General features: G+C 53.4%; 4 protein-coding genes across 4 annotated transcripts; 1 reads left to right on the top strand and 3 right to left on the bottom strand.

The window, feature by feature from the left end:
* Nucleotides 1–4,930: 4,930 nt before the first annotated feature.
* J4E87_011044 (uncharacterized protein) lies at nt 4,931–5,899 on the bottom strand (the record flags this gene model as incomplete). Its single annotated transcript, XM_049382611.1, has 1 exon — nt 4,931–5,899. The coding sequence occupies one exon, from the start codon at nt 5,897–5,899 to the stop codon at nt 4,931–4,933; it is 969 nt and encodes a 322-aa protein (XP_049227658.1).
* A 527-nt stretch (nt 5,900–6,426) lies between these two features.
* J4E87_011043 (uncharacterized protein) lies at nt 6,427–6,951 on the top strand (the record flags this gene model as incomplete). Its single annotated transcript, XM_049382610.1, has 2 exons — nt 6,427–6,780; nt 6,835–6,951. 2 exons carry the CDS (start codon nt 6,427–6,429, stop codon nt 6,949–6,951), a joined length of 471 nt encoding a protein of 156 aa, XP_049227657.1.
* A 4,038-nt stretch (nt 6,952–10,989) lies between these two features.
* On the bottom strand, nt 10,990–11,609 carry J4E87_011042 (uncharacterized protein; the record flags this gene model as incomplete). The annotated part of the gene is made up of 2 exons (XM_049382609.1): nt 10,990–11,011; nt 11,119–11,609. The coding sequence occupies 2 exons, from the start codon at nt 11,607–11,609 to the stop codon at nt 10,990–10,992; spliced, it is 513 nt and encodes a 170-aa protein (XP_049227656.1).
* A 6,944-nt stretch (nt 11,610–18,553) lies between these two features.
* On the bottom strand, nt 18,554–20,248 carry J4E87_011041 (uncharacterized protein; the record flags this gene model as incomplete). The annotated part of the gene is made up of 1 exon (XM_049382608.1): nt 18,554–20,248. The coding sequence occupies one exon, from the start codon at nt 20,246–20,248 to the stop codon at nt 18,554–18,556; it is 1,695 nt and encodes a 564-aa protein (XP_049227655.1).
* Nucleotides 20,249–22,019: the final 1,771 nt, after the last annotated feature.

Here is a 22,019-nt window from a genome sequence, read left to right as displayed (position 1 = left end):
TGTGGGAGGGGCGTTGGGTTTCTGGTGACCTCCAAGGACTTGGATGCTGTGCGACTTCCAATCCCTCCCAGCGCAACCTCCACGATGGCGAGTCCAGTGCCATGCGCACGCTGGCGCGTTCGCTGGTGGCGGTCCAAGCCTGATATATCTTACCACAAGGTTCGTAATCTCCAGAGTCTACTGCCTCTTAATGTCGCTATAGGCGAGTATGTCCATTCATGAAGATTAGAGAAAGCTAGAGATCTTACCCTCCACCCTTTTGAACCGAACAATGTCCAACGCTAATAGTATCTGTTCTTTCGTTGCATTTCGAAGCTAAGACGAAACAGTAGGGCATAGCCTAAAGTAACCATGTTAGCGCCTCTTTCCATGCTGTGCCCAGGAACTGTTGCAACATAGTTTCCAAGCAGTACGTCAAGCACTGCATATTGCCCTCGCCGTCCCCTTGCCCAGGGTTGTTGCATCGTACTTCTATCGACAGGCTATCGTAATCAAATCTAATTCTAGGTCCGCCTACATTGCGAGGACATAGAAAGATAAGCGGTTAATGTATAAGCACACGCTAACCCATAGCAATGTCGCGTACACCGGCGCCTTTGCCCTATCTTTGGAACCAGATGCAAACGTGCGCATTGGGATATCTCAAAGCGTGATGTTAGATAGAACCGGTGCATCAGTCTTCTACCAAGTCCGAACGTTTTCCAGGAACTTAAAGGTCAACAAGCCTTGAGCGCAGCTCTCTCGTTGATGTTTTTACAAGTTCGTCAAAGAACTTTATAAACACATCTCGAACTGCGCACTCGACCTTACACTATTTATCCAATTGCCCGTGTTCCTAGTCCAGCTCAATCTTGCGATAGGTTTCAGAGACGCGAAGCAAGATCAAGTCTGTTAATGCAGCGAAACTTTAAATGCACGTCGCTTCTTCGTAATATTAACAGTCAGTCTCTTTGTCGTGCTGCTTATCGAAACCACCGCAATGCTTCCGTTCGGATTCCTCTTTGCTTACGACTAACATAGCTTCTCATGTGCAAGTATGCCATCGAGGCAGCGATAGGCGAGACTAGGACAGACGCAGTGGGTAGATCGCGAGCGACAAGCGTCGTCGCTTGTCTGACCAATAATCGACGAAGCACGAGCGGAGCTGACTGCTACATAGTTATTAAGCAGTATATCACCTCCTCGATGGGTTTATGTAAACAACTCCTTCCAAAACGTTAGTCACGCGAATACTCAACATATTCCACTCGACTAAGACTACTCTTCTTCTATGCCAAAGTCAGTGCACACTCCTAGTCTTCGTTAATTTCCGTTCTTGAGGTTTTCCGTATACATCACACTATATTTCACAGCGCCTACTCGCACCAGCATCGAGTCGAGAGCAGTACCTAGATAGCTCTTTCTAGTGAAACTTGTCAACTTCTCTCGAGACTTCGCTCCGTCTTTATATTTACACAATGCATCGTATTGAGTCTTCAGTAAAAACCTCTGTCAGTAAACATCGTATGCCGTTCCCTTCAAGTCATGCTCGCTACCCTGTATATATTCTGTAAACCGCTCAGTATAGCTATCAACTTCACAAAAATAACACAACAAACTACGACTACCTATACACACTCAACGTAACTACAAAGATCCACACGAACGATCCGTCACTGTATCTACACAAGAAGTCCTCACAAGAAGTCCTCGACACATCACGACAATATCTATCGAACTAGCTCTTGCAAATGGAAGAGTCAATCGAAGATTTCTTCGAGGTTAGCCTTGTAGAAAAGTGGCCAGCCGGCGTCATTGGAGGCGTCCTGCTTCTATTTGCCGGGCTCTTTCTTCCAAAGTATGATGATCACGATCTCTCGCATCTGTCCTTACTTCCAACACGCACCTTGCAAGATGGATTCAATGAGTATTTGCTCGATAACGTGGAACGATTTGGTCTTCTCTTCATAGGTTGGCTAGTCCTCTGGGGCATATGTCAAGGTGTGGAGTGTCTTGTCGACCTGCTACCAAAAGCTTGGCGTCTGATCGTGTCATTTATCCATGACTCAAGGCGCGCGATTCAAGACGGGGTCTGGAAATGCCGGCAAAAATATCTCGGCCATCCTAGAGCTGTTTCCTTCATTGGTACTAGCCTTCGGAAAACACTGACTGCTGCCGCGTACACATGGATGCTGACAACCCAAACCCCGAGACCGGTCTACAAACCGGAGCCAGATATGTTTCGCCTGTTTTGGCCCTATGTGTTCGACCAAGGGGACTGTTACCGTAGTCCAAGCGTCGGCCAAGGGTTCTATGCCATCCTCACTATCTGGTTCGCGGTAATTGCAAGTGCGGATTTCATGGCTCACCTCGAAAGACGGTTCCTTGGCACGCGATATCGCTCCGCTAAACTCTGGTCTATCGAATCGATCATTCTTCTTGTCCTAGCTATCTATTTCTGGCCAGTACCATTAGGAACGGGCTGCGAACGCAACATTGTCGAGACCAATGTTCTTATCCTTCTTTTCCTTTGCTTTTTGGGCGTTTACGCGTTCACATACAAGAGTTGGCCTTCTTTGGGGGTTGTAGATTTCTTCAGAAGCTGCATAACCATTACGAAGCAAAGCTGGCGACGGCTTAGGAGCGTGTCCGATACTCCTCATTCCAGCATCAAAAACATCTCGCAGTGCGTCCACGAACACGACACTGACCCAGACAAGGGCCCACTCGTCTTCAGCACGTGTAAGAGCATCTGCTGCGGGCAATGTTTCAATGCCTGTCGCGACAGCGACCAACGAGTCTACTGTCCCCAACACCTCGCTTTAGGCCCTCAGCAGCTTCACCCCCTCCGGTCCAGCCATGGGGAATGCTGCGTGTGCAACGGAGACGATGGGTTGCTCGACACTCCGTGTGGTCATCCGGTATGTACCACATGTGTGACGAGGGTAGCTCGTGGACGGGTTCAAGCTTTTGGACGCAACCGAGTGAATGGACGGGTAACCAGGATCAGCGAAACGGACTACCACTGTGAATGCTGCTTTCCTCTCGGACCTGATCCATCCCCACCAACAGTCGCTGACTTGTTGGCGTCCCGTCTGAATGATCATCGACCAAGTCTTATTCACTAAAGGGGCAGGGACAGTCTTTCGTAGCAACAATAATACCATTCTTTCGTTCGGAGTTCGCCCATACAACCAATAGTCGTGTTGACGCGGAGGAGATAGGCAGGATAGATTCTTTAGATTCCGGTCAGGGTGCTTGACTGCGTGGTAAATAGGGGTATGTTGCCTTGACAGACTATTATTGTTGCAAACAGAACATTGTGAACTGCTATATGAACACCTAACCATCTCAGAGTAGTCACCAGCAGGCGTCGGGTTATCCAAACTCTTGCAGCAGATCTGCTCATCCACAACATGTACTCGGTCTTTGAGTAAGAAGCCGTCAGCCTTTTCACCCTTCGTTGACCTGCAGCCTACTCGTGCCAATCCAGTCGAATTCCTAAACTCCCACAGTCGGGGAGCGACCGCCATTCCCCGTGACACCCATCTTGTTGTACTCCACCCTTGTTGTCCTGTCCATCTTCTCTCGAGATCGCCATGTGTGTCGTGGAGACGGAAACCTATCGCGACGCGTATGATATCGTGTGGCCAGGTGTAGAACGCGTCCTCGCAATGTGGAGAGGCCGGAGGGATGGCGTAAGGGCAACCCGCTGGAGCCTCGATTGACGTTCCGTTAACGGGCGATACGTGATCTGGCAACATGGCGTCGTGCGGACTCGGTCCATCGTGAGGATGATAACGTTCTGCTGCAGCATGGTACATAAGCACGCGTTCGTAACTGACGACAAGCTTCGCGCGGTCAATGTGAGGGCGGGGCAGGCGATGACGGGGTGCTGGTCCAGCTCCGCCAAATTCCATGGCCCAAGTAACGTCCTCAGTGGAGGTGGCTGCAAGTCGCTGCTCCAGACAGTAGCCGGGCGTGCGCAGTGGTCAGATAGTCCAAGGTTCTGCCGAATCTGCGCGCGACAGGTACCGTGAAGGCTGGGCCACGGGGTCCATGTTGGGTGTCGAGCAGAGGTGGTGGCCTGGAATCATGCCGTCGGATTCAACTAGGCTGTCGTCGGCTGCGTTGAGCGCGTTTCTACGCAGCAGATCCTACCGGGCCCATCATCCACTGTCCTGCTATGCATCCGTCCTCCTAGTTTCCGACTAGTCGTGTCTTGTTGTGAAGACGACGGCAGCGGCTGCCCATTGGTTGCGACTAGACATGGGCGATGTTTGGGGGATATGCAGTATGTGGGGACATGTGTGCACTACTTCGCTCGAGAGCAGGGCCGCCGCGATACTGGACGTGTCCAAGGTGCGGCTGCCAACGTGGTTTAGTGTGTAATATGGGCGGTGTCGCATGCAGGAAGGTGATGAGCCGGTCAACGAAGGCGAGTCGCACGGCGAGTGGTGTCGTGGAGGGCAGCGAAATATGTCACGTCGGCGATATAGGGTCGAGGAATGACATGACTGCGATGCGCTGTTGCGAAGACACGGGGGACTATGGCGCATGCATCGGGCGTGTGGCAGTGAGAGCTGGCACCGGCGCAGAGCGAACGCTGGCCGAGGCCGGATGCCGCTAAGCCTACACGGTCGCTAGCGACGCTTTGTCATCAACCTCATCGCCATCTTCACCAAGACCACCAACACTCAGCCGTCAGTTCCATTACCGCCCAGGGCACGGCATAGCCGAGTCTCACGGGCGGGGCTTGGGCGGGCCTCGGGCGACATCAGACGACAGATCATCCCAACCTCTCGATGCACTCCATGAACTTGCGAAAGGTGGTGGTGCATCGAGCGTAGAACGACGTTATGACAAAAAGACACTGCTAGCTATACATACTCAACGTACCCACGAAAGTCTACACGAAGTACCTCTACCTATCTCCTCAAACGAGCCTGATTCACGACTCCTCGAATTTCGCATCAGGCCAACTACGATGCGCTTTTCCATCGTCGGCCACCCTCTCCGCAATAGACACTCTGGGACTACCCCAAAGGTCTGATGCATCTGAAAACAGTTCTAGCATCTCAGACAAGAGACGCTTCGCTGTTTCTTCCATAAGAGGACGACGCAGCATCATCCAGTCAGTAAGGATAGCCATGCAGTCGTCCAGATCTTCCAGACTGCCTTTACTAAAGACAATGTATCTTATCGAGACAAATCCGTCTCGAGCGGTTTCTTGAAGTCTGAAAGCTCGGTGAAACCCGGAAAACATTGTCATAGCTCCCCAAGTGCCGCAGGCATCTACTACGGGGCCTCGGTGAAGAACCAAGAGGCATCGGCATTTTTTCCATAGCTGATCCAAACACAGCTTCATGGCCTCTTCGGCTGTCGCTATGTTGACAGGCTTGATCATCTTACCGCCGTTCCTCCACCAGACGTTTCCGGAGCGATTCTCCCAATTGCTGATGGACTCCCCTTCCGCCAGCTCAAACGCATAGCCCGGACCAGAATCGATGACAACGGCCGATTGGGATTCATCGGACTTGCTTGCTATGCGATGTGCTGCGGGATATTCGATATAAGCGGCATCGATGCTCGCATGCCCGTTTGTTGCGATCGCAAAGGACGTGCATAGTCCGATGCCGCTTGTCCAAAGATAGGGAGGAAGAGGTTCTGTCCATGCTGGCTTGACATCCCCGAACAACTTTCCATTCTTCTTGCCTAGCAGCTTTCCCGCGAGGTCCCATCTAGTATTCGGATCGACATTCTCTAGCAGTTGATCGCATCTTCGGAGGAACTCTCTCCACGGCTGCGTTGCAGCCGGCATGGCTGTTGCCAAGATGTATCTGGCGTTCAAGACATTGGTGTAGTCTGAAGACGCCCAGACTTGTTCGTAAGCAGACTGGGCTGCTTCGAGGTCTGTCATTGTGTATATGTGTGTGTGTCTACGAGTGTATGATGAAAACGTCGGGATGCGGATGCGATTGCGAAAGTGTGTAGCTTTTGGCGCTGGTCAACCCGTCGGTGGTTGACAAAGAGCAAGACAACGGTCCTCGCATGGTAAACATTTACCCAGTGTGCAACTTCCGTAGGTTACGCGTGTATACATTTCACGTTGATTCCTTCTACGTGTACTTCAATACTCTTTCCTTATAATCCTATGATTCTCAACTAATCTTTTCAGCAAGGCTATCTCCTGGACTTAAGCTTACAGACGTCGCTAACTATACCAATCAAAAAGAACCCTAAGAAGTTTAGGATGAATGGATTGTTAATAGTGCTGGTTCAATTTGTGGATGTTGCGGAAGGAGAACCATGGTTCTAGAGGTACATAGCCACTGCACTTAAAACCCTTCGTTCTACTGCACAGTCGCAAACATACTCGCACACGCATACACACCACCACGCACAAGCATACCCACACACGCACTTACAGTTCGCGCACCCTACACGATGTCATCCTCCCAGCAGCAGTCCGTCCCAAGGATTAGACGGGTTCGAGAGCTGCAAGCGTACAAGGACTGGGTCGAGGCAGGGGGATTAGAAAGATTTGCAATAGAGCATAATGTCAAACCAGACTTCGCTGACCGTCTTTGCGACGTCACGCCGGACGTAGCCATCGCGTTTTACCTCAAGCTCGCGACTATACCTGGCCTAGAAACTACAATGGCACCCCCGAGCAACGAAGTGTATGCCCCCGCCTCATATGGGCTACAAATCATACAAGACATGGAGAACGGATGGAGCAGCGAGGATGAGACGGATGATAAGAAGGCCAAGGAACAGAAAGGCGGAGAGAGCAAGGACGTAAGTCGCAAGACTTAGTCCTTGCATCTTGTGGTAGGGCTGACAAATGACAAGATCAAGGACGAAACCGATGAGGACTTCTTGTTCCTCGCAGTTTTGAGCAGCCTGAGGAAACGAGGCGCGCCCAGTTCAGCACTGAGTAGCCTGGCAAAGCGCTACAAGGAGGCATGAACACGCCAACGCTCTTGGTATGGAGCTTGTATCAACCCTCGTGAGAATTTTCTCTGCCAAGTCAGCGATGGATAGTCCGGGAGTCATCTCATCAGAGTGCCCAGCTGATTCAGTGTAAGCATTCGAGCATGGGAAGCATGTGGCGGATCGATGGGGAAGGTCGTGTCGTCCAATCAGCGAAGCTGCAGCCATCTGAACTGCAAAAAAACGCGACAAATTGTTGTACATGCGATAAAAATGCGCGCATTTGTATCGCCAATATACCTTTTTTCAAACGTGTAGAAGATCTGTTGTGCAATCAAGCCTCCGCGCTAAGTCAGTCATATGCAGCCCATGAGCTACTCATGTGCCCACACCGCGCATCGCCGACAGAGTCCCATAAAGTGGGAACAAGATAGCCCTCCTATTGACCAGCTCAGGCTGGGATGAGCAGTGCGCTGAGTGTACGCGGAGGACACAAGGGCGGCATGCGCAAGACTGGACCTCGGCTCTGGGCGGAAGTCGGAAACACGACATGCCGCCCACCCAACAACACCTCGGACCTTCTCGCAAGCGCATCCACGCCTAGAAGTCGGGCTATGCGTTGGTCGCCCGCCCTTGCATCAGTATGGCCACGACGAGGCGCCGCCACCAGAGACGACATCCTACGAACTCCATCGAGATGCGATCCAACAATTGCCGTCCTATCGCAACATGACAGCCCTTCTAAAAGATCCAAGCCCAGCGCGCTACCACGAGTACCCTCTAGTCTGGTACAGGAACCCCGCCCAGCAACGCCCTTACGCCAACATATCCAGCTCCTCTTCCAGACCCCACATGATTTCGCATCTCGATAGGTCGCGCGTTGCCGAAAGCTGTTCTCGTCGCTTCGCTCATAGGGCTGGAGGGTCTGCACAAAGCCTCGCCCTGGCTTGTTCTTCTCTTGCGCGATCAATCGCCGCGAGCTCAATTTAAATGCTTTCCAACCACTCGATGATCGCCCCATGAGGTCAGCTAGGCAGATTGCGAACCCGCGGCGGGTATACTCACTCGAGCTCGATGGTTTTTGATCACGTGGTTGCCATCGCTCATATCGTCGATACTACCGTCGCCTTCTCTGCCTGGATCGATACCTTCTTGGACCTCTTCGACGTAGCTGCCCCCGCCTTCTTTGCCCTCATCCGCCGCGTCTCTCGTGGTGAGCTCTCTGAATCGAGGCTTCAGATGGCTGATGCACTGGTCCCAACGCCTTTTCATCGCTTGCGGAGCATGGACGAGATGGAGAAACCGGTCGTTCACGAAGCGACAAACTCAAGCGCAAATGAGCATCTCATTGCGAACGTTCGCTTGGGTTGGGGCCTTGTAGACTTCGATTTCTGAGTCTCGGAAATGCTGCACTTTGGTGGGCGATCAAACAGATGAGCATGACAGGCCGAGGGGACTGCGACGCGTCGCTCGGGAGTGGTGAGAGTGGTGGTAAGTCGGAGGAGTCGGAGGAGTGCGATATGTTGGCCAGTACGAGTTGGCAAAAGATCGCTACGACACACACTTCTCCACGCTCACCGTCCCTTTCACCTTCACTACTGCCTGTGAGATTGGGGCGGCGGAAATTAGCGCCTCATTGACAGCGGCCTTAATCGCTCGGTATCGCTGGTTAGGAACGAAAAGTTCAAAATTAGTCTTGCCATCCAAGATCGAATACCAGAAGCTTCCCTGGCACCTGCGATCGGGTTGGCCGAGACAGACGGGTCGCCATCACGTTTTATGTCGACTTGGAGGTCTGCATCAAATCTGAAGCAGTTGCGGCATTAGCCGTACAACTGTTGGGAGATGTCCCGCGGTCTGGAGCGTTGACGCAAGCCTGCAGGTAGATGGGACACTGGAAAGGTTATGTATCCCAGGTTACGACGCCTGTACCTCTTCTTCTCTGACACACTAATGCCGACGTGAATTGCGATTGAGCTACACCAAGTTTCTCAGCGGAATACAATCTTAGCGCAAACCTGATTACACCCCGCTTTGGATCCCAGGAAGTGAGCTCGATTAGAGCAAATGCGGTCGGCCGCCGGGGTCGACTGCTTAGTGCGTACTTGTGGTGAGAGTGATTGCGGAAGCGACTAACGACTGAGGTCTTCTACACTTAAGAAATTCATTCATTTTGCGTAAGCGCTGCTATACTAGTATTACGGAAAGCTATCTTCCCTACCACAGATATACAGCTCAGAAGACATCGCACGACGTCAGCATGGAATGTACTGGATCCGCGAGGCAGTTCACCATTACCCTGCAGATCAAGATACATGCCCTCACCCCCAAGTGCCATCCGAGGACTCCCGAAAGATGAAGCGTTGGTGGTACAGGAAGACGCGCTACTTCAAGCGCCAGCTGAAGAAGCTCGGCACTAAATAATTGGGGGAGACGGGGAGGAAAGCACTGGTCGTGAGAGCATTCCCATCAAGACGAAAGGCCATGATTGCGAGGACAATTGTGTTCATACCTCGTAAGTTTTTCCGCCGTTGCCTCTACTCTATTGCTCAGCTGATCTTCGCAGGCCATTGGTCGCTTAGCTCGACACGATCGTATACGTTATGGCCGCCTTGACACCGCAATGGGAGTCCATTATTGACGAGAACGCTACAATACCTAAACGATACTGCGATCGGTTTAGCACTCAGCGGACATGTTGGACCCTAATCTACTGTCTCGGTGTCTACGTTCTGTCGGCAGCGAGGAAGCCCACGCAAGATACCGGCTTCGGACTGCGGAAAATGCGTCGTTATTTTCCCAAAATGAGAGCTCACGATTTCTTCTAGACTCTTAATATGGAATCTCCAGCGGGTATAGTGTCCTGAACTCCAGCATACAATCGAGGCTGCGCCGTTGGTGCGAAGTCGTTCGAGATGTTTACCCCCATCATTCCTTGCAATACCCCCAATCCAGATGAACGGGCTTCTGACCTGCAATGGAGAGTGAGGGCGTAGGCAAGATGGGTATGTTTACGCGAGCCTTCTTCGAGTTCTCTAGATTCTGACGGTCTAAGAAAATCTGCGTGACAATGGCGCGGACCTTCGGTTGTCTGAAGGCGGCATATGGACCCGTGTGGACCACGACAGATCCATGGGGTGGTGCAAGCCGAGGAAAGAACTCGGGTTATTGCTGGGAACCCTTGAAAGAACTTACTGCGAGACGTCATTGACTGTGTCGTAATCAAGGTTGTCATGTCGCTGGTACGACGGATTAGGGCAATCTTTGGGTCCTCGGCACGTTGGTTCTTCGACGTGACCTCAGCTGCTTCCTGCATTGGTTCTCGGATTCTCGTATAGCTTCCTGATCTAGGGAAAAGAGCCTTGGTGGGTGCTGCTGTAACGGTAGCTAACGTTGGAGATCGCTGTTTCAAAGTTTCAAGGTCCATGGCAAGCGTGGAGAAAGGACTGAGATCAAGTTTTATAGATCATGTAAGCGAGTAAACAACATATACGTGCCGCGGGCGTAATCCCTCTTGGCTAAGACTGACCCTGGCAACCTTGATTCCCCGAGCTTTGATCACACCGAGACCTCTAGCCTTGACAAAGTCAACTCCTTCTACCTGAGCAGCTGCTTGCTCTTGGCATCGCACTGTTTCGTACTCCTCCAACCCAATAGCATCATGCTCCCACGCCTTGAGCTTTCATACCTCTCCCCCCTCTTCATTGGTATCGAGTATGGATTGAGGGTGGAGAACGAAGCGAGGTCTTCTCGATTGTCCAGTTTCATCATCTCTGTCTCGAGTCTTTCTTGGTCCCATGATAACCTGGAGCTGAACACGCAAACGGCAAACGCAGGTTTGGTAACCCACCTGGGAACTGACATGGTCCGGAATGGTGAACAGCAACGCCTCCTTGATGACTCATTTTCCCGTGGTCTCCGCGCAGTCTTAGTCGTATGCGGTCTCAAATAGCCAGTTTGGACTCTCAGTATTGTGTCCACCACGTCAAATTGATCGACACGGGGGCCTTTGTTGTTGAGGCAGGCGCCATTGGACATGTGCGTTTGCGGGAGGATAGAAGACACGCGAGAACCTTAGCCTGGATTCGCCTTAGAGCTGCGGCTCCCAAGCATTGTGGTAGATCTTCTGCGTGATCTAAATCGAATTTTTGAGGGGGGTCACTATCCACGCCAATGACGCAGTGAGTCGGCAGCTGTACTTACCCGCAATTCACCATATCGCTATCACTCTCCTCGTACACAGCTTTTACTATGATACCCGTTGCAACGCGGTCCTTGCAGTCCGTTTCGTCGCCTGTGGATACGATGGTCTCGGCTTCATCACAGATATCAGCGCCGTAGCTGGAGGCTTCCTCTTCGTGCTTCCATTCCATCTCGTCGTAGTAAAAGGCTGGCTCATTCCAGGAGTCGGTATCGTTACAGATTGAAGCCTCTTCACTCAACTCAACTTTGGCAGAGAGGTCAGCCTTATCCACGGATCCGATTCGACTGAGAGAATCGATCTCTTCGACCTCGACAATAGCCATGAGGCCCATTGCCCACGTCGGTAGGTCGTTGGGATGGTCGTACTGCATCGCATCCTTTTGAACGCGGTGTCTGAGGGTCAACGGAAATTCTTGCGCTGGGGTTGCGCGTTGCACCGTAGCGGGCTCGTTCTCTGCATATATCACGGTGGCCTCGCTACCGGAACTCATCGCGACGGTCTCGTCGTTCGTTGTTCGCAGGATCACGGGCTTGCAGGCGTTGGTGTACGGTGGAATAAGAATGAGCAAACAACTGGTTGCGAGAAGTGGGAGACTTCTTGTACGCCAAGACGCGCTTCCTCAGTCACCTCTGGTCCCACGTTCACGCTCACCATGGTGGAGCTGCAAACGCCGAGGGCGGATCCTGGCGACCTGTTTCTCATGGCCACCGCGGGGCAGAGAACGAGAGCGGGTCGCCTTCTGCTAGCATGTCGGATAACGGATGTCTCGGTGGTATATGAGAGATATCTGGATCGATTGGAAGTGTGACGAAGGCCTACGGCCTCAGAGGTAGATGAAGACGACCAGTGGGAAAGCCTTGGATCGAATGGTCAGTTCTATAAGTCGACGGCATTATAAGTCTCGATGCGTGGTACATGGTTTGGTTCAGCGATAAATGCTGTCCGGACCAGCGTCGCAAGTACGCCTACTCGGTAGGAGCCTGGAGCGTACATCATCCGATACCCAGGTATGGAGGTCGTGAAGGGCTACTGAATGCATGACGTGTACTGCGCGGCGTCATCGCAAAGACTTCTTGCTGGTCCTTATCTTCAGTACTTGCGCATCGTTGACCGAGAGCAGCCCGACGCCCGTCTAGGAATCCAGCTCGTTCCATGGACAGTCGTTTGTACCGGCAATGCTCTTCCAGTCATTCACTTTCCATTCTCCACCGACCTCACGCGTCTCACCACTGTTCTCATCAGTCTCGTCGGTATGGCGCTCGTCACTGGTCCCGGTGACCATACCAAGAACAGGCACTCGTCGATCGACCTTCTTCATCCACTCCCTCTGCACACACATGTCGCCAGGCGCCTTGGTATGCGCTCTTGCTAGAAGTGGAATTAAGTTCTATGGCGTGAGAGTGAGTTGACTAGGCTGTGTGTTGAAGCACCGATCTTTGCGCGTGTCACGCTTAGCAGACGTCTCTGTGGAGTCGTTGCGGGGCGAAGACGATGGTCGCAGCAATCAAGGAAAAGGTAGTGTGGACAGACGACGCGTCAGGAAGGACGATGAGCCCCAAATCGCTCCCACCTTCACCTTCATCGCTGCTATCAAGCGCCGAGTAGCAGATCATGAAGGCCCGCTAATGTATAATCAATTCCAGATGTGTACATGGTTAACAATGTCCAAATGGGGCAGCGCCAGTAAGCCGTGTTCAGGAGTTTCCAAGCTCTTTCGATAGAGTCGTGAGCAGACAGGGTTGAATTCGCGTAGCGAATGAACGTTGTCCGCACCGAGACAATCGCAAAGCTCCCCTCACAGGAATTGTTCTCCAATGTGTAGGAGACCACTTCCCTCAGCGCGAGTCCGATGCCGAGTCCAACGAGCCGCCCACAATTACCCCAATCCATAACCCTACCCTGCACAAAGATACTTTTTGAATCAGAGAGATTGGAAACGTCAGGTTTGAATTGAGTCAGCTGTTGACTAGTCTTCGCGTTTAGTCTTTGCAGAAATCCCAGTTGAGCCAGACAGGTGGTTCAGCCTCGGAACGTGGCTGCGCTACCAGCAGTGACGACACCGCGGGTGTAAGTACGGAAGGGATCGTTGTATCCTGAGGAGCGTTGCGAGGCTAGACGTAGTTCATGGTGGCGGCCTCGAACGTGGTATGCGCGGGAGACTCCCTCATCGCAAGTGGCATGGCAGGCGTCCGGGGAGTGCGCAATCGGGTCGCCAGAGCCCTAGTACGTATGATGAAACCCTTCAATGGGGCTGCGTTCAGTCTGGGAGTAGATGTAAGTCAAAGAAGAAGGTACTGTCGCAATAGTCAGACTCACGAGTGGCTTACTGCGGCTTTGATAATCTGATCCGCCCGATCTCTCTCTTCCACGTCGCAGATCGCTGTTTCGCTACGGCAACAGTTGGTATTGCTGTCGGCTCTCGCGACATGACTGGTATTGATTTTCTTAGGGGGCTCGACGACCTGCAAGACCTCTCCCTCGACGACAACGCCTAGCTCATGTACCGAAGCCTTGAATCCGTCAACTTTCATCCTCCATGCTTCCATGTTGCTTTTGGTCTTTCCATGTGCCGTATGTGGAGCGTGAGCGGAACGCAGAGTCCTCAGCCTTCATTTCCAGCGTCGTGGTGCCGACCAACTGGCAAGGTGTCCGCACTGCAAGCGATGAGTAGTACTAGTCGCAAAGACACGCTCTACCTCACCAGCTCCACTTCCCTTGCCGCAGCCTGGCTGCTCATCAAGGAACGAGGGGCTTTTCGCATATGCTTGACCAAATTGTACTGCGATTCCATCGTTTTGTTGTGTAAGCTCCACGTTGTACGGGTGGTATCGCACGATACACCATAGCGTTATCATGTTCGTCGGCGCATGAAGGTTGAAGTCGGTGAAGAAGTTTGCATGATCAGGGCAGAGTAACTGAATGTGGCGAGGACGCGGAGATGGACGGGGAAGGCGCTCAGGTCTGAATGTTCGAGGTGAAGGGCGATGCTGTGAAGAGTGTTAGCTAGACTCTGGACGATTGCAACGGACGCGAAACTCAAGCTTGATGCGCGAGAAACGCCCCGCCTGCGTTGCTGCCCGCTGAACGTCCAATCTTGGCAGCGGAAGCCTTGCGACTTAGGTCGCCCACACACCCGCGGGTACCGCAAGCTTGAAAGGTACGTGGTTGCTGCCAGCCCGTAAACGCATCCTGCCCTCATGTTCTTGAAAGCGCGCCCTGCCGCGGGAGGTCCCGCTATCACCTCGCGGTTCCTGATACCCAGTATATGCCGGAGAAAGTATGGTGAACAAGGACGGACGTTGGAGGCGGAATAGACACCCATGTGTTGGAGGACACGCGCAGAATATCATCGACTTCGGACGCGTGGTCGGCGGGCAAGGCGCGGGTCGGGCCTTCAATAGGAAGAGTAGAGAGTAAGCCAGCTCTTCTTCCCTATGCCAGCCAAGTTCCTCATCCATAAACGAAGAGCAAGTTGGTTATTTGCATGACCCGTTGGCAGACACTCCCCGGGTATATGTACGTCGTGTTCTGCGGACTGGTCGGTATGGATCGCCATATCGGTGGTCTGCGTGTGTGCATTCGTCACAGGGTCGTTTGTCGTGAAGGAGGAGATAGGCAGTATCTGCGCAAGTGTCAGCGATCTGTCGTGGCCAAAAATACGACATGTCGTATACCGACCACTTCTGCGCTGTCGTGCGCTCTGTCGCCGACCTCATCATTTGTGTCTTTGCCAGCCTCGAGCGTTGTGGGAAGCTTGACGGTTACCAAGTCCGTGCCGGCGCTGCGCTCGCCAGCAGAAAGACAGGCTCGGTCGGTGCTGGCGTGGGATGACGCCCTGATAGCATAGCTGCCGACCACCAAGGTGAGGGCGTCGGTCTCCTGGTGCCAGCTAAGCTGCTGTTCGCTCGCATCGGCATCGTGGCTGATTGGCGAAGTCGTCACGGAATGGAGAACATTGTGGTAGAGGCCCATCGAGTATATGCGCTGCAAGTGATGTCACCTCAAGTTGCGGTAGACGAAGTTGTTGCTGCGCCAGTAGGTTGGAGTCCTCGAGAGGTTGACTGTCCAAGGCGCCACGTATGACGTGAAGCTGTACTCGATCGCAAGGTTGCAGGAGATGTGAGAAAGTCGACTGCGGCTCCGAGGTTAGGCACGGGGAAGGTCGCTGTTGTTGTCGTACATGTCCGTTGTGGTAATGACGCGCTCCCTGACCGTGCCAGGAAATCGATGGCCACACATGGTGTGCGCGTGGTGAAGGGGAAATTATGTCCCGATAACGAATATTGGACGGCGTGAGGATATACAGCTCGGTGCTGATGCCGTTGGTGCATCAAGTGTGGTACGTGTTGTAAGTGCCGACGCAAACACTACCTTGCCGAAGATGACGTGTTTCGATTTCGAGACACCATTTCACGTTCGTGTGAACATTGAAGTCAGCAACGAGAATTGAGGTGACTTTGCGGCCGTGGGCGCGACGGGCGCATGAGTCGCGCAGAATCCGGAGACATGAGATGTAGGTAGGATGTCGCACGTCGTGATGGTCTGAACCTTGGAAGGTTCTGGGGCGCTTGATCGTTTTAGGGCGTAGCGTCGCAGCCCCACCCTGCTCGAGTAGAACACCACACCTTCACCACATCACATGTAACCATCAACACTCTTGCCATCTCGCGCGCATCCAACTCTGCAAGAGTCTGACACCTTGGGCATTCGGCTGGATTGTCCTGCCCTTTGTTCACGAGTTCCGCGACGCAAACGTCGACGCTGTGCATCATGGGCTGTTCACGTCTTTCGCCATGGGATTCTCCGGATACTGTTTGCCTTCCTATAATGGCTTCAAGTATTCCTTCTGCGAGGTCGATCATTTGATAGGTCCTTGACGCTTGTCTTGCTCATCTTCACTTACCAACGCGCTCGCATAAGGTCATGTACGCGATATGTTGCGTGCTGTACCGTGCGATTGCCAATCTCACAATCATACACATGATTGTCCCAGACAATCGCCTTACTATGCTAGATGATGAGTCTCCAGCGATTTATCACCGTAACTTGCTAGCTGGAATACTGCCTGCCAACGCCCATTGTCCCGGCAGATCGCAGACGTGAACTAAGATCTCCTGCAAGTCAAACGGTGGCCATGGCGGGCTGCCTCAACTCAACCAACGTTCAACCAACCACGCGCAGCCCGTGCCGCCATGTAGAAGACCTATCCGAGGCCGAACTGAGCGAGTACGGAACGGCCATGATGCGAGCGGCACGCGAGAGTTGCTGTCACTCGACCCATCTTTTAGTCGAAGGTGCGGATCGCGCCAACACCCCCACCAGCGACGATCGCACGCATAGCGATTCTATCGACGATGAGGCGAGACCAACAGCACCTGCGCCCAGTATTTGTCACCTTGGCTGTAGGAACGAATGTCGCATTGACAACCCTGAGCCTCAACATTGCGTCAGCCGTGAAGATTTCCCGACAACGTCGCACATCAGACCCCATCCAATGACTGATGGCACGGAATCGTGGACGCCCAGCCCGACACTGGTATCACTGAAATCTAGGGCCGAGTCGGTGGTGCGTAGGATTGGGGAGGATACCACTCGTCTTGAGAAGAATGTCGCCAACGTCACTCGCCGTCTCGAGCGATACGCGAAGAGTCCGTCGTTCAGCGCTGGCTCTAGTAGGCACCACTTGGGCGATGAGGAAGGGAGTCAGGAAGTGCATAGTGCAGAGAGAACGAATGGCTCGTGAGCTTTTGACTACCCGGTGGTGAAGGTTGATAGATGTCTATACTTTTGGTAGGCCGAAATGATGGAGAAGAAAAACGAAGCTGATCGCATCAGAAGCCAATGTACAGATGGTCAAGGAGATATCTCTGCGAGGAAAAGCGAAGAAGGAATTGATCAACTGGCGTGGAGGGGTTCGCGCGTTTGTCGCAGTGAAGCCTGACCCGAGAAAGAATAGATCTCATGTTTCAGACTGATGAGGAATTCTACCATGCACGTGTTTATTCCAGGGCCGGCAGCGATGTCTGTTGGGGTGCAAAAACCTTGGACTCGAGCGCTCCCACACTGACAGGGGAGCGCAGTAGATGTGTGCCCAGGTGGGGTGGGCAGCGCTAGCGGGATCTAGTTTTGGCGGGCGCCACAAGCGCGCGGGCAGGATGAACTAGTAAGGGCCGAGCTTCTGGCAGCCATGGCGCCTCGCCCTTTTGCACTGGTTGGTCTCCCGATGCATTCTAACTCCTCTTTTGACATCTGACTCTTCCCATCTTGTTCTCTGCCTGGCCAATGTTGCTCGTCTCACATACCAGCACGTCGTCCCAGTCACGACCGCCTCGCTGCGATCACCGTACACGCGACTGTCCTCCTGTCGACGGCCTAGTATGCCCCCATTGACGTCACCTTCAGCACCACCTCATCTTCGACGCTGGCCGTGACGGTGCCTGGCTTCGACCATTTCTCGGCCCACAACGCGTACCGTCAAGTGAACCTGCCAGCGACATCCCGATACGGACCCGGCATGCGCGCGCGTCTCATCACGAAGCGAAGAGCGACAACTCGACCTGCGACGGCGCCCACCAACAAGCCCAGCACAACCACAACCACGCGCCCGTCGTGGCACGACCAGCCTCCAAAGCGGCTTACTGTTTCTGTGCGCCGACGACCATGGCGCCGTCAGTTCAGTGACCCACACGACTGCAAACACTGTATCAACCGAGAAGACGACGCACACTCCCTGATTTGATCGCGCGAGCAAGTCGATGATGATGCATCATCTGAACATGGGGAGAGATGGCAAAATGAGTGTTCTTAGCAGTAATGGAACGCACCGTGCTGAGTCAGGAGTGACGGCAGGCCAACGAGTCCAACCTGCGCACTACGGAGGGCGCACGCCCGTAGTGAAGTTGGTCTCGCAACGTGACATTGTAGCTAACGAATAAAACTCAACAATGCAGGAGTAGGTCTGAGGTGGAGTTGACTGAAACTATTGCATTAGGACCCTCCCCTCGCGCCTGCCTAGATAGGCAGCACCACGGTGTACTGATTGCTCGATCATACATGGTCGATACTGTGTGCAGGAAGCGGGAAGCGGGAACTCGTGAGGTAAATTAGTCGGTGCATCTATGAGTAGGACATATTGAAGCGGGAAACCGTACAATGCCACGCGAAGTTCAAGCTCAATAGCGAGGGCGATATACTTTACATTGACGGTGCGCTGAAAGCAAGAATTGTAAAGGCTTGAGGTGATGACCCAAGCTAGGAAATGAATGACATCGCGCGCCAACTTATACATTACATGATAACAATGTATATGCCCTGAATAAGAAGTGACTTTGATTCACCATGAACACCATCCCCGTGAATATGCCAGAGACCACCGAAACACCGAACCCATGACGTGCTGAATACACTCACCAAGTCTACAAAAAGCCATAATCCTCAGCAACCGCTCATGTTGGCACTATCATCTCTTCTTGATCGAAAAGAACGGTCCCGAGGGCGGTGATTAAGACGCACGACAACAGACTTAACAAAACAGTTGCCGATGGACTTGAGAAAGGTGATGACAGAGAAGACATCCTTCGGCCGACAGTTGGCTCCCTCGCGCGTCTGCTCTGCGCCTTCGAACATGTCCATGACGAAGTCGTTGCTGGCCTCTTGGCGTGTCGGAAGCCGAGGCCGAGTAGGCTGAGGACCGACTACATCATGTGTCGCCTGGATCTCTTCGGGGAAGTCCGAGGCGATGGTGTTGGATGAAGCAACGACCTTCTTGCAAGGGTACAAGTCCGAGAAAGTCGACGCCTCAACAGTGGCCCTCTCCACGTACCTCAGACTGGGTGCAGAGGTGAAGGGGCTTACCGAAGCATCGCCGTAGACATGGGCGACGGATTGGCCTTGATCGTGCTTCACTGGATCTTCATCGATCCGTGTGGAGGGTACTATCGGGAAGACCCAATCCATATCTAACCCAGGTACAACCGGGTCTGAGAAAGACACCTCGTCAAAAGGTAAACCAGCTAGGGGCTCATCATCTGCCTCATACCCAACGTCGTCCGAGCGGTCAGAGGGACTTGGTGGAAGGGCAACGGTGGCCGCAGCTATGCCAGTCAGAAGATGTTCCCGGCGGTACATTTGTTCAAGCTCACCTTCTTCGTGGCGTTTCTGGCTAAGCTTGCATGGGTTGATACTCAACTGGGCAAGCTCGAAGTCATCCTCCTGAGGGTGGGCCAATCCCTCGTGCGCGTATGACCTCTCGCCAAAAGAGTCCCAACGGTACATGTCGTCTCCATCAGCGCGGAAATGCGACCCAGCTGATTGGCTGAGCTTCTCCACCCAATGCTTGGGCAGCTCACCATATGGCGGTCCACAGGAAGCGCTAGCTGAACGCTTTGGTTCCGAGCTGGGGCGTTCGGTGATGTTGTCCCCCCACGGGCGATTAGCGACCGGTGGAATGAGCCTCGGACTGGTGTCTCGGTGGCTAGTATCAACGGGTTCCGACGATCCGAAGGGGCCCATTGGGCGGACGGTGTGGCCAGCCTCGATGATGCCCCCAAAGCCAGGCTCCCAGTATTCGGTTCCGTTGCGGAGGAGCAACTGAAGCCCACCAGAAACGGCCGTGAGGTTTTCGAGGGGCTGCGTCTCCTCGGTCCGGAAACCCCACCTCAAGCTCGATCCGCCATTATGCGACAGACGCCATGGAGCTACCTGCCCGCCAGGCCGCACCTTGTAAAAGCCCCTTAGCTCATGGTCGATTCCGGTTACCGCCGCGTCCAGCTCATCGAGGTATCGATTGATCTTCTCCTGTTTGTCGCTTGGATCGTTGCGAAATGCGCGCGCGGAAGAGTGGATGCGCCGGGGACATGCGATGACAACGTGGTCTGGAAGTTCTATCGGCCTGCGATCGAGAATTTGTGTGGGTGGAGTCGTCGATGCCGAGCCTGAAGTGCTATTAGATGAGACGAAAGTGCCAAGGGTCGTGGAAGACGTACCATTGCCGGCGCGAGGAACGACCCTCTCAACGTGGTCGTGCGCCCGTTGCCGATCAGGGCCCACAAAATTCTCGCGGGGCAAAGTGTGTTGAGGGGTGGAAGGGGAGTCGTAAGACGAGCGCTTGAGTTCGTTGGCTTGGTACATGGTCGCTGAAGGGCATGAAAACAGTGGCTGATTGGATGATGAAAAAGATAGACGGGCAGTTTCGATAATGGTAAAGGAGGTATCTGCGTATGGAGTGATATTTGTTCATTACCTGAGTCCGAAGATAAGCTCGTCGTGAAGATGCCAGGGGCTTGCGAGACATCATAAGCCCACGCCGTTGCAGAGGCCATGATATTGGAACAATACAATTGACTCTCCAAACATATCTAGACAAGGAGTGCCGTCTCTTCGAGATGACCATTGCGCGAGCGCCCGATACCACGCGGACAGCGTCCGGCACCGGCGTTTGTAACTGCGGATGTGCCGACGGAAAAGATATTGGACGTCAATACTGACGTTCCGCACGGCCAGGTAAGCAAAGGATAACGGTCTACTATGACGATGCTTGCGTGTGATTCCTCCACGTCCAGGAGTTGTCAAATCCATTGCGTTTCTCCGCCGCAATCTTACTGGGTATAGCCTCGTTGCCCTTTCCAATGGACTGGTTGGTCTGTGTGACGGGTTCCCGCTACCATAATCAGTTGCGCAGTGACTTTGTCTTTGACTAACAACGCGTTCAGCCATGTCGTGCCGAAGATTCGCCTCGGGTTTGCCATCTGCGGGTGACATGCAGCTACCATGCATAGCCACGTGAACGTTGACGGTGATAGACGTGGGCGCCGTGGGCGCTGGCGCTCATACATTGTGGGGAGTGACTGTGATGGAAGCAGCGTTGCCGTCTCTTCCGGATCCGACTTGCGCCACCTCCACCTGCATCAGGATGTAGGTGTCACTACTATGTTGACAAGGGCGCTGGGCTTGAAGTTGTCGTTTGTTCGATATGCAAGGCGTCGGTTCCTGGGGTGGTGGCTGGGTGTCTGCTATTCAGGCACGGAGGTGGGGGTGCGGCAGCCGGGGCACGGGTTGGAGTGGCTGGAAAGCAGAGATCATGGCGAGTGTTACTCGCCCAAACCTTGGGCCGGCTCTCGGGTACCCGGGAAGACAGCCAGTCGGCGAGATCTAGGGTCGACCGAACCCATGCAAGAGTCTGTGCGGCTTGAAAGGAAACGTTACACAGCATTCTGAGCCCATTTACACACGGCGGGCCGTGAAGTGATACGTCGCGCGCTCGCAGAAACAGCGGTGGAGCTTGTTAGTGACGCGGTGAGCAGAAGCAACAGTGGGGACTGGGACTCAGAGACCAGGCGGCTGGAAATTGCGTGATGGGTCCGAATGGCATATGTTACAAGTGATGGGTCGTGCAAAGTGAGCCAAATGGCCACATCCGTGCGCAGTACTTGCGAGTGAACATGGTAAAGCGACAATGCCGCTCGCGTAATGGGAACGTGGTGAAAATGTCGGAATGGTATGGCGAGCTAGCGTTCTGGTAAAGCTTCTTTTGGTCTGCCGGGACTGCAGCTAAAGTGCCAATGTGACAAGCATGCAGCCTGGCAACTACTTCGTGAGCTGCGTCTTGTGTCTAGGTGTTTCGAAGCCAAAGACGGGAGCGGACTGAGACGTGTGGAGTAAGCTTGCGGATTACGCCGTGTTCATTAGTGTGTTGGCAGTACAGAGAAAAGACCCATGATCATTCTGCCCGAGTGCATTATTGGGGAGTGAAGGTAGAGGGCGAAGTGTATTGGAGAGGCGACGTTTGACGCAGACGGAAAGCGCGTCTGAGCCGTGACCAAAGTGAGGAAGCGACGGGACTCTCCCGCATCTCGCACCCACCGACGCTCGTCCCAACCGTAAAATCGACCCACTGAGAAAG

Source organism: Alternaria ethzedia (genome assembly GCF_023757985.1).
Source record: "Alternaria ethzedia strain BMP 0044 chromosome Unknown scaffold_66, whole genome shotgun sequence".
NCBI lineage: Eukaryota > Fungi > Ascomycota > Dothideomycetes > Pleosporales > Pleosporaceae > Alternaria > Alternaria ethzedia.
This window is presented reverse-complemented; position numbering and strand designations above follow the sequence as displayed.